The following is a 12,466-nucleotide window of genomic DNA, read 5'->3' as shown; positions in this document are numbered from 1 at the left end:
CTATTGGTTTTCTCAAACTTAAGTGTGCACAAAAATCACCTGGGGGCTCTGCCCCCGGAGATGCTGATTTAGTAAAGCCGATACCTAGTCAGGAATCTGCCTTCCTATTTGCTTAAGGTTGGGGGCCGTGGAGAACCCAGCAGATATACTGTAACCCATTGGTCCTCTTCTTCACATTCCTAATCCCCAAGGCAAAGAAACTTGCCTCTCAGACTGGAACTAAGATGAGGCTCACTCAGACAGAGAAAGAGAGTTGGGGAGCTGTTTGATAAAATGCAAAAAACCACTGCAAGGGGTGCCTGGATGGCCCTGCAGGTTAAGTGTGGGACTCTTGGTTTTGGCTCAGGTCCTGATCTCACATGATCTCTCATGGGATGGAGCCCCCAGTAGGGCCCTGTGCTGACAGCACGGAGTCAGCATGGGATTCTCTCTCTTCCTCCCTCCCTCTCTGCCCCTCACTTTCTCTGAGTGCACGCTCACTTTCTCTCTCTCTCTCTCTCAATAAATAAATAAACTTAAAAAAAAGAATCACTGGGGATTCTTGGTTTCCTGCTTCATCCATGTCAGGGGCCCTGCTGCCTGTCTCGGGCTGGCTGAGCCAGGGTGAGGCAACAGCTGTCTTCTCTGCAGGCTGCCTTGAGCAAGCTCTGGGAGACTTCTCCAGCAGAACTTGGTCGGTCTATCTCTCCCTGCAGCAGGGAGCTCGGCCACAGCTCTCCTCCCCCTAACCCTTCCCACCCCAGAACAGCCTGGGTCAACTGGCACCAGGTCCAGGGGCTACTGAAGACATGGCCTGGAATCCTTCTTGCCTCTACAGCTGAATGAAGGTCAAGGAAACCCCAGATTGCTTGGGAAGAAAGCACTGCACATCCCTGGCAAGCCCAAGAAGATCCCAGGCCTGGGCAAGAATGCCCAAGAACGCTTACACCATACATACATGTCATGGAGCCAGCCCAGACTTGCTTATGCTTCTGACCCCTGCAAACACCCAGCGGTGCGCCTGAGATTTAAAGGGCAAGCTCTCCAAAAGCGAAATGACAAACCTCTTGTTTCTCTCATGAACAGCATTCCCTTCTGTTCCTTCTGTGGATTATCCACAGCAATCCCTTCTGCGATTATCCAAATTCTACATTTAAGCATAATCAATACTTGAATCCCCCAGAACATGATCAAGCCTGGATCCATCCATAAACAAAGGCATTACATAGTTAAGAGATAGGCATTTCAACGGAGACAACAATGTCCTTGCTTTTGCTAAAAAGCATTGCTTTTTATAGAAAACTGGGTATAGGTTATGTTGCAATAAAGTAGAATTTACATGTTAGAAAACGCTTTCCTTCAAACTCCTGTTATTTTTCTCTTTTTCTTTGTAAATCCAAGTATATGTACTTTTTCCCTCCCCAAAAGCTACATGTGGACGGGCCTGTCTCTAATATTCGAGAAGCCCAGGGTTAGAGTGTGAGAGGAGATCCCTGGTCCCCAGCTCCTCCTCTCAGCTCTGGCTCCTGCATTACCCAGTCTCTCAGTGGCCTCCCAGGCATGCCACGGGAAATCCCAGCTCACACCTCCAGATTCTTTTTGCACAGCTGCCTTTTGGCCTTCACTTGGCCCGAGGCATATACCCACTTGTGGCATCATCAGCCCCCGGGAGGACAGATGGATAAAAGGTCTTCACAGCCTTAGGCAGTTGAATAGGAAATTCCAGGGTCCCAGGAACCCTGAGCAGGAGTGGGGATATGGGTTGTGGGTGGGCACATACCTTTGGAAGCCTGGAATCCTGCTCTTCTGGAGAGGGACACAACCAGAGGAGGACTGGAACAAAGCCCTCTAAAGTGCAGGATCCAAGGGGGGCAAGGGGCCCAGGGGGCCCCTACCCTACAGGACTACCAAGAGTATCTATACATTGTATCTATACCTAGGTATATTTCATGTAAGTGAACACCTTGGTCTGGATGTTCTATCAACTGCACACCCCATTCCACACAAACCCACTGTCACAGATTTCAAGGTTCTAGAAGTCAGGAACCAGACAGATAACATTTTCTCTGTAGAGCACCTGCTTTATTTAGCAGAGATGCCTCTTGATGCTGCAGTACAAATACGATGAAGTCAGTTTCTTACGTAGAAGTCCTTACCTGCAGAAGTGCTTAAAAAGGAGTAAGGGAATATTTATTTGGAAGTCCTTGTATGAGTGAAGTTGTGTGATACTGTTAAAAAAAAAAAAATGTCAAAAAAATCTCATCAACAAAGACAAGATCTGGAGGTTCCTAAGGGACTCTCTCGCATGGATCTGCAGGCTCCCAGCACTTTCCTCCTCTGGAAACCTTCCTCAAGCTCTCAGTCCAGGCCAGGTGCCCTCTTCAGGACTCCTATAGCTACCCCCCCCCCAACTCCCACAATGCTTCTCACTCGGTGCTACACCCGCTCCTTGCCCATCAGCCTCCCCACTGAGCTGTCGCACCCTGGGATTTGGCACTTGGTAGAGTCTCACTAAATTCTTCCTGCCTGATCAACCAGCATTCAAAGCAAATGCAGTTTTGGAGTTGCTATGATAGCTCTTCACTACCAGGGGCTCTAGGTACTGCCGAATTCAAGCAAAATACTGTTTTAACTCCTGGAAGAGAGAGATGGTCTAAAAATAAATCAAACACCTGAACCGTGTAGCATTACAGAAATGGACGGGGGGGGGGGGGGGGCGCATAGGAATATGGCATAAATGCACTCTGAAGGATTTAAATGTCATTCATTTTTAAAGTTGACCTCAAGTTACATGCCTCTAGAAAGGGAAACGTTTGTTAAAAAGACAGTAACCACGCTTTTTCAGAAAGCATTAATCTGCTGAGCCCCCGTATGTCTTACCACTTCATCTGTAGATTTCAAAGTCTTACTGAAACTGACTGAGGGCACAAGCAACACCTATCAAAAGCTGTGTATACTTGTTTGAAGTATGGCACACTATATCTATTTTAAGCAAGGTTAACTATAGGTGGCAGATGGATTACTTCAAGAAAATGGAACGTTATGGAAAAGCAATTGTCTTTTGACATAAACCATGTACGATAGTATTTCTACCTGCAGTCCAGCACTACCGGAAGGAGTGTTAAATGCCGGGCAATAACACCAAAGACACTGAGAAATACTGAACATCTGCAGCGATCTGATGACTTTGTAAATCTTCCTTAGAGGCACCTATAAAGGAAAGACACTTCAAGTGGAGTGACTGATTAGTCCGACTATAGAGGTCCTCTGATGGGACGCTGCCTGCCCTCATTCTGCAAGTTTTCTGCAGATGCAGGAGGAGAGGAAGCTTATGCAAAGGGATGGGGTCTGATCTCTGCATCTCCCTCTTCTGTGTTACACCTCTCTCAGCTTCCAACCTCTTCTCTGCTCTGATGGCTGTGTGTGCAGTCCTCACACCATAGACTCAAAGCAAATGCTGTCATGGCTCCATCCCAGCTAGATCCAGTGGTTCCCTTTGAAAGCCAGTAGCTTCTTACCATGCTATCCTCTGAAACAACGGGATAACCTCGGTTGCCAGCAAGGACTTCTGAAAGTCCTCCTAACAGCTTCTGGGGCCCAACACAGGAAGGCATATGCTACACTGTGCCAGCCTGGGTTTCACCCGCTAGGGCCGCCATACCTTCCTAAAGAGGCCTAGAGTCAAGACCTAAAAAGGTTTCAGAAGTTTCTCACAACGAGAACTAAAAACCAATCTATGGTTTATCTTGTTAAGACAGAAACTTGGTTTCCCGCATTCATCCTTTATTTGAAAACTCAAAGCACAGCACAAACTTGGTCTGTTCATTGTGCCCCGAAGGGGCATTTCATACTGACCACCCGCTAGCTCTCCTCCACCCATCTCCCGGGACCCTGCTTCCCCAGAAGTCTTCGCTGACCATGCAGCCAGTGATCTCTTTCCTTAAATTCAGAACTTGTCTCTATCAATTGCCTACACGAGGCTAAATGAGGCACTCAGTCACTGCCAAACACCGGCATTACTAAAAATCACCTTGCACCTCAAGGGCTTTCTCTTACTACTGCCTTCTATTATTACTCAACTTTTCTATGCCCTCCCTACTAGTCAGCCTCTTGAGGTGAGGATATGTCTCCTTTAATTTTTCACGCAGTAGGTCCTTAAAATCACATTTGCTGAACATTTGGGGCAGGGAGGGGGAGAGAAGAGGCCTTTATTTTTAGCAAGGCAGTCTGCATGAACAAATACTAAAACAGCTATTCCTTGCCCACCCTCATTCTCAGCAGGGGCTGCCCTCAAAGGAGCTAGTGACAAATGCTCCATTCTATATTGATAAGTGCTAAGATTCCCCGCCCCCTCCCCCCATCCCGCCACTAAGCCAGGCCTGAGAACTTCTGGGGTCTAAAGATTTTGAAGATCACTAGAAGTCCCAGGCATCAAGGGGTTGGGCCCCACCCCCGCAGGCAGCAGTTACCAGATGGTCAATGAAGGTTTTATACATATATATGCGCGCACGTGCAGAGCCTACCCCAAGGCCTGTACGACTGGAGGAGGATTAATGGGACTAAATCACCAAAATCTGACAGAAACACTTCCACGGCGGTAGAACCAGTTCTGAGACTCTCCAGGCTCTTACCTACAGCAGGGCCAAGCGAATACTCGGTTCAGATCCCTAAAGATGGCGATGCCTCTCCTGGGCTACCTGGACAGCCACGTCAAAAATCCAAACACCCAACATTCAGAAGGGGCTGACCTGGCCTCTTCTAGCCCACCGACAGCTCTTTGTAGCCAACGGGGTGCTGCCCTAAACGTTTTACAGAATGTTTGCGCAGTCCGTGCTGCCTGAACTTCTGGCACCTGGAAGAGCAAGGGACTTAAAAACGAGTAAGAGCATCCGTGCTCCCAATGCTCCGAAATGCCTGGTGTACTCATCTAAAATAAAAAGGTCTCTGTCTGCAAATTCCGTTTGTTGGCCCGGTAATCCACCCCCGCCCCCAGTCCTGCGTCCAGGGCCGACCCGTACAGCTGTTTTTAATCCCTACTTTTCTTACTCGGCGTCCCCGGCTTGGGCTGACCAGACGCGGAGCCACTTAGCGTTTCCTCCTCCCCCTGTCGGGGTCTGTCCTCCCTCCGCCGTCTCCTCTTTCTCCGCCTGCATCCCCGGGGGGCAGAGTGTGGGAAGAACGAATTTCCGCCCGGTTTGCCCGCCACTCGCCGACTTGGGTCCCTTCCGGACGCAGCCTGCGCACCCCCGGCTCCTCCCCCGGCTGTTCCACCGAGGCCGCGCTCCTGGTCCGGGACCGAGAGCCAGGAGGCGCGAGCTGCGGGGGCCGAGCCGCCGGGGCACAGCAGCCAAGCCGCGCCCCGAGGAGCTCTTGGAAGGGCTCCCGCCTGCAGCTGGGGAATCCGCTCGGCGGGGAGAATCCGTGCCAGGGAATCCAGCTCTCCGGACTCAGCTGCGAACAAAAAGCTCAGGTCTGACTCCCTCCCTCCCTCCGCCCCACGACGCACACCCGGAGAAACAGTTTTGTGCAGAAATGCAACAAGTAGCACTCGGAGCTCCCGGAGCGCCCCGCGCCGCCTGACTTGGCTGGGGGAACCCGCCTGCAGAGACCCGGGCCAGCCACCGGACAAAGGGCGGAGGAGGGGCTGGACCGCGCTGCGGAGTCCGAAAGAGGCCATTTAGCGACTCTGGCCAGGCCAAGGGGAATGCAGAGGAGACACAGAGCAGGCGGGCCAAGAGGACGATCCGGCCGCAGCACGCAGGACGGGCGGCGATGGAGGCTGCCCGCGCCGTGCGCTTCCTATTCGTGGTGTACGGCTGCCTCGCGCTCCCGCCGCGGGCCCAGCCCGTGTGCCCAGAGCGGTGCGACTGCCAGCACCCCCAGCACCTCCTGTGCACCAATAGGGGGCTCCGCGCAGTGCCCAAGACCAGCTCGCTGCCGAGCCCCCAGGACGTGCTCACCTACAGCCTTGGCGGCAACTTCATAACCAACATCACGGCCTTCGACTTCCACCGCCTGGGGCAGCTCAGACGGCTGGACCTGCAGTACAACCAGATCCGCGCTCTGCACCCCAAGACCTTCGAGAAGCTCTCGCGGCTGGAGGAGCTCTACCTGGGGAACAACCTCCTGCAGGCGCTCGCCCCGGGCACTCTGGCCCCGCTGCGCAAACTGCGCATCCTCTACGCCAACGGGAACGAGATCGGCCGCCTAAGCCGCGGCTCCTTCGAGGGCCTGGAGAGTTTGGTCAAGTTGAGGCTGGACGGGAACGCCCTGGGGGCGCTGCCGGACGCGGTCTTCGCCCCCTTGGGCAACTTGCTTTACCTACATCTGGAGTCCAACCGGATCCGCTTTCTGGGCAAGAACGCCTTTGCCCAGTTGGGCAAACTGCGCTTCCTCAACCTCTCTGCCAACGAGCTGCAGCCCTCCCTGCGCCATGCAGCCACCTTCGCACCGCTGCGCTCCCTCTCCACCCTCATCCTCTCGGCCAACAGCCTCCAGCACCTCGGGCCGCGCGTCTTCCAGCACCTGCCTCGTCTCGGCCTACTCTCGCTCAGGGGCAACCAGCTCTCACACCTCGCGCCGGAGGCCTTTTGGGGGTTGGAGGCCCTACGCGAGCTGCGCCTGGAGGGGAATCGGCTGAGCCAACTGCCCGTGGAGCTGCTGGAGCCTCTGCACAGCCTGGAGGCGCTGGACCTTAGCGGGAACGCGCTGTCAGCTCTGCACCCCACTACCTTTGGCCACCTGGGCCGGCTGCGCGAGCTCAGCCTGCGCGACAACGCGCTCAGCGCTCTCTCCGGGGACATCTTCGCTGCCAGCCCGGCCCTCTACCGGCTGGATCTAGACGGCAATGGCTGGACCTGCGACTGCCGTCTGCGGGGCCTGAAGCGCTGGATGGGCGACTGGCACTCACAAGGCCGTCTTCTCACGGTCTTCGTGCAGTGTCGCCACCCCCCGGCCTTGCGGGGCAAGTACCTGGATTACCTGGATGACCAGCAGCTGCAGAACGGGTCTTGTGCGAGTCCCTCGTCCTCAGTTTCCCCGACCGCGGAAGGGCTGCGGAGGCCCTTGCCCACAGCCGCCGGGGAGGAGGTGGCGCCCCCTGCAGGTGGCCTCGCGGAGGAGCTGCCGCCGCAGCCGCAGCCGCAGCCACAGCAGCGCGGGCGATTTCTGCCTGGGGTGGTCTGGGATGGGGCCGCCAGGGAGCTTTTGGGCAACCGCAGCGCTCTGAGGCTGAGCCGACGGGGCCCAGGCCTCCAGCAGCCGGGCCCCTCCGCCGCTGCTGCCGCGGACCCGGCGCCACACCCTCTGGACCTGCTTCAGAAGCCCGAACGGGGACCTCCGACTCCTGCAGATGCTGCCCATGCGGAGCCCACCCCGACGGCCGCACCCGTCTCTGCGCCATCGTCCGCTGGCGACCCCTGGCAGCGCGCGGCAAAGCAGCGTCTGGCAGCGCAGCAGCAGGAGAGCACCGCCCAGTCCGACGGCGGGGTCGGCCTGCCGCCGCTGGTGTCTGACCCGTGCGACTTCAACAAGTTCATCCTGTGCAACCTGACGGTGGAGGCGGTGGGCGCCGACAGCGCCTCGGTGCGCTGGGCCGTGCGCCAGCACCGCAGCCCCCCGCCGCTGGGCGGCGCGCGCTTTCGTCTGCTCTTCGACCGCTTTGGCCAGCAGCCTAAGTTCCACCGCTTTGTCTACCTGCCAGAGCGCAGCGACTCGGCCACATTGCGCGAGCTGCGCGGAGACACACCCTACCTGGTGTGCGTCGAGGGAGTCCTCGGGGGTCGGGTCTGCCCGGTGGCCCCCCGTGACCATTGCGCTGGGCTGGTCACCCTGCCAGAGCCTGGGAGCCGGAGCAGCGTAGATTACCAGCTGCTGACCTTGGTCTTGCTGGCCGTCAACGCACTGCTGGTGCTCCTGGCCTTGGCGGCCTGGGCGTCACGCTGGCTGCGGAGGAAGCTGCGGGCTAGGCGGAAGGGTGGGGCCCCTGTGCATGTTAGACACATGTATTCCACCCGACGTCCCCTGCGCTCTATGGGCACCGGGGTGTCCGCCGACTTCTCTGGATTCCAGTCCCACCGTCCGCGCACCACCGTGTGTGCTCTTAGCGAGGCGGACCTCATCGAGTTCCCCTGCGACCGCTTCATGGACAGCGGCGGCGGCGGCACAGGTGGCAGTTTGAGACGGGAAGATCATCTTCTGCAGCGATTTGCTGACTAGATCCAGAGCCTCTGAGGTTGTGGAAACCTTCTCTTTGGCCTTGAGGAGCCACTTTCCATGGAACCCCTCAACCCACCTCAAGGGGAGATCTCATTTTATCAGAGTTTCTCCTTTCCCCCTTTTGTGCATTTGCCGGACGAGTCAAAGGGAAAGCCGATTCGGCAACCCCTCGCCACCCCCAGTCCCCAGTACCCGCTCATGAAGTGAATGGGTGGTACTTGGTCAAGGCCAAGAGTAGGGGACAAATGGATGATGGAGCTCAGATGGGGGGAAGCCTTCTTCTACAGGAAGACCTTGGCACAGCTGTGGCAATGGCCTTTGTAGCACTGTGATACAAGAGCCTGTCCCCCTTTGGGGTAGAAAAGGGTGCTTTTGCCCCCAGTGTGGCCAGAAAGAGATTTGGGTGCATGCTCTTTGTTTGTTCAATGTGAAACGAGAGTTTTGTTCTATTTAAGGAAAAAAGGAACTTATTTAGTATTACAAAGGAGGCTTGGCAACTTGACTGCACTGGTCTGGCGGTGTCGGCCAAGAAGGTGATGTTGTAAACAGGTGGTAAAGTTTAACACACTCACCGAGGAACTCTTTCATGTTGGTTAATAGAACATTCAGGATAATTTAATGTTTAAATAATCAGAGACGCTATTTTTTTTTCTTTCAGGAATGTGAAGATCTCTGCCATGTAACAAACTGACAATAAACTCAAGGACTATTTTAGTTGAGCTGAGTGGTTCAACTAGTATTTTCTTTTTAACATTAACACCGCAAGAACATTCGCTGACCTTGGGGTTAACTAAGGTGACCTACTTTCTCAGGAGAAGGCTGTGTGCAAGACTTCTCTGTCAGGGTTGCTCCTGTGGCTTTTTAATTTTGTTTTTCTGAACCTGTATATGCAGAAGGAAATTTCAGTGCCAGAACTTGATAAAAGAATGTTAACTAATGCGTGCGTAATCAATGATCCCGCAGGGAAGGGCAGCCTTCTAGTTCACTTAACCGCATCTCTGACAATGTGTCCAGATTGGAATGAATACGATGTGGTACTTCTCGTGTTTTTATCAGTGACACGCAGTTGAGGGTGCCCTGCTTCTCTGGGGTTGCACAGTTAAGTGATAAAGGTAATTTCCTAATAGCAAGGAAGCAAAAGGTGATGGTCAATTGATAGCGTGACATTCAATCACAGCAATGTCTTACTCTATATAAAATAGAGAGGAAGAAATTATCGGGAAAAGTGTGAAAAAGTGTACATCAGTGGTTGTCTGTTTCTACTAAAGCCAGAAGGTTGTTAGGAGTACTTAAACCTCACTGTGAAATAATTATATATTTTGCAAGTTAATCCCTCCCCTACCCAGCGTTGTACCACGTTATTAAATCTTGTCGTTTAGTTACTAATTGCAGTATTTCTTTTAAAATGTTTTGCTTTAAATTTAGGATTAGGCTCCTTTATTTGCTCCTCCGTCGTTTTCAACTATTTGGGACACTTTGGTCCCCTGATATTTATGAAGTACATGTTTATCACTAACCGTAGTGCTTTGGTTTACATTAGCAGTGTTGTGTGTGGTCTAAAAAAGCGGTCCCAGAGAAGATCTGCACGGTTATACTGTCCATGGTTATGGATTTATTGGCAGTGGGGTGCCGTGGAGGTGACTGCAATGGTGCTAAGGCTAACAGCGAATCTTCTATTTAGGGCCTTAACGCCCCTGATGGTCCTGATGACTCAGGGAATCTATCCTAGACCGGGGGTCCTTCCCCAGGGCTCTCCTTTTATGTTTGGTCCATTGAGCCAAACCTGCCCTTGGCCCAGCAGCTGAGCAGGGACCCAGGCATCTAAATGAACTGATCTGTGTTCATGTTCAGATGAGTGAATGTCCAGACCACTTAAAGTACAGCTGCTTCTCTGATAGTCGTATCTGTGGGGCCCAAACTTGACCAACCACAGGAAAGAGGCTGTCATTCTTACTCTGCTGCCGAGGCTTGTGACCGATCCCGAGCCTATTAGTACGCAGGAGAGGAGTCGTTCACTCTGTTTTGCAACCTCCGGGCTATCTTGCACCCCTGGTGCCCCTAGTTTTGCATTTGTACAGTGATGGCATCTTTTAGCTGTTCCTTTGCACAGCAGTGAAATATTGAGCCCCACTGAAAGTCTGGAAAAGACCTCTGGACCTTCCCACCACCCACCCTTTCGTAGCAGAACATCACTGAAAATACTTCACGGAAAAACAGTAAAAGCTATGTGAAAACAGTTCGACTGGAAAGTCTTTCGGTGGGAAATGAATAAATGTTATATGTTGTTATGTTCAGTTATGTCAATAAACCCACTTGCTAATGGAGATGTTTTATGGTCGGAGTTTCCAAATATTTTATACGCTTTCATAATGATCCGCTGTGGTTTTCTACAGCAGTTGTGATCGATGACAATGAAACATGAGCTTGAAGTCTATCTGTCCTCGTTCAGTGATTTTTAATTGCCATTTCTACGGTAGCGTACAAACTCTATTTTTCAGGAATAGATAGGTGACTTGGTGCCCAGAGAAACAATAAGATGACTGTAAAAGTGATGGTGAGCTGTGATATGAAAACGCTGTTAATATACCAGTGACAGCAAGTTGATTGGGTCTCAGCAGGCCTCAGCTGTTTAAAGGAATTGGAATTAAAAGTCAAGCCCTTTGACTCCCATGGTCAATGATAAGAAGGAGCTATCTTGAACTGGAGGTCATTTTTGTCATTACAAAGTTTATGAAAAGATAAGATTCCTAAAGAAAAAAGACTAAACTTCGCATGAGGTAGGAGTGTTCATTTAAAGAGCCATTGAAGCCGTCTGGTCCTGAGTCCAGAGTCCTGACTTCACGTTGCCACTTTGAGGAATAAGTGAGTAAAAAAGCATTGGACAGCACCAGTTCTAAGACGGGTGTTCAAAAATATTAGATGGATTATTAGTAGCAGCATTTTATGCCCGGGCAACCAAGTATTGTACGATACATTGTAGGAATGTCACTGCCGGACAAGGCATTTCTGCTTAAGCCCCAACCGATCAGAAACTGTAGATGATGAAATTCCGTGACCCTTCCCTTTGTTCTGGTTTGTCGAGGCTCTTCTGTAATTTAATATGGAAGGACAGCTCTTGAAATGCTTCTCTTTATTTCATTATTTTTTTCTTTCTCATTATTAAAAAAAAAGGTGAATATACTAGTATTTGAGCAAACTTTTGTATATTTATTAAACTCTTGGCGTAAGTTCATTCATCTTTTAGACTGGAACTACGGATGTGTAAATGGCGTTGCTTCTCATTAACTGAATGACAGCATCTCCCAGTGTCCTTTTACTTAGTTTACTTAAAAGAATACTTTGCGTGAACAAATGCTCCCCCCCCCCCCTTAGGGATTTCAGGTCACTTCATCCTTATCATGTGGCAAATACTACTCATCTTACATGGGAGACTGAGGGATTTGGAGATTATACTTACATTATTGTTGAAATCATTAGGGGGGAAATACAGCTTCCTGTTAACCTGGTTGCTTTGTCTTGCGGCAGAATAGCTAAATATCTCATTACATCCATTTAAGGGATTTTAAGCTACAGGTGATCACTCCTTACTGGCACAGAAATGTGGCTTTATAATCTGGCTGTGACATGGCATCAGGTGCCAGACGGAAATAAATTGTCATGCGCCAGCATTTCCAACAACAGCGTCTTGTGACTCTAAATCCGTAACATTTTTTTTTTTTTCAAATTGACCAAAGCTTCATAGTGCTAGCTCCTTCCCCTACTCAGTCCTCAAAACCAACTACCACTGTGAGTAGGATGTGTTTCCTTCTAACAGTCAATTCTTACACAAGTTGTGTTGTATAAGGTCACAGCAAACCTGGGAGGAACAAATACGGAACCCTTGCTCTGGGGGAAATTCACATTTGGGTTCCTGTAAGTATCTGGTCATGTTTTCCTCAACTTCTCAATACAGAAGCTTATTTGAGGCTTATTTCAGTTTAAAAACGCCTGGGTGGCTCTGTCGGTTAAGCGTCCGACTCTTGGTTTTTGCTCAGGTCATGATCCCCCCATTTGTGGGATCGAGCCCCACATTAGGCTCTGTGCTGACAGCACGGAGGAACCTGCTTGGGATTCGACCTCCCTGTCTTCTCTGCCCCTACCCTGCTCCTGCTCTCAGGTGCTCTCTCAAATAAATAAACTTTAAACATATAAAGACACCTTATTTAATATATATGGTTGATTCGTGAACATTGAATTCACGGCCAACAGCCCTGTAACTCATGCCTGAATG

General features: G+C 51.4%; 1 protein-coding gene across 1 annotated transcript; it reads left to right on the top strand.

The window, feature by feature from the left end:
• Positions 1-5,232: 5,232 nt before the first annotated feature.
• Positions 5,233-10,520, top strand: TRIL (TLR4 interactor with leucine rich repeats). The gene is made up of 2 exons (XM_045495179.1): positions 5,233-8,212; positions 8,855-10,520. The coding sequence occupies exon 1, from the start codon at positions 5,752-5,754 to the stop codon at positions 8,194-8,196; it is 2,445 nt and encodes an 814-aa protein (XP_045351135.1). The 5' UTR covers positions 5,233-5,751; the 3' UTR covers positions 8,197-8,212; positions 8,855-10,520.
• The last annotated feature ends 1,946 nt before the right edge of the window (positions 10,521-12,466 follow it).

Source organism: Leopardus geoffroyi, chromosome A2, assembly GCF_018350155.1.
Source record: "Leopardus geoffroyi isolate Oge1 chromosome A2, O.geoffroyi_Oge1_pat1.0, whole genome shotgun sequence".
Classification (NCBI taxonomy): domain Eukaryota; kingdom Metazoa; phylum Chordata; class Mammalia; order Carnivora; family Felidae; genus Leopardus; species Leopardus geoffroyi.
This window is presented reverse-complemented; position numbering and strand designations above follow the sequence as displayed.

Excerpts from the sequence above, each read along its gene's own strand:
- TRIL (XM_045495179.1), top strand. The coding sequence starts at position 5,752 with ATGGAGGCTGCCCGCGCCGTGCGCTTCCTATTCGTGGTGTACGGCTGC.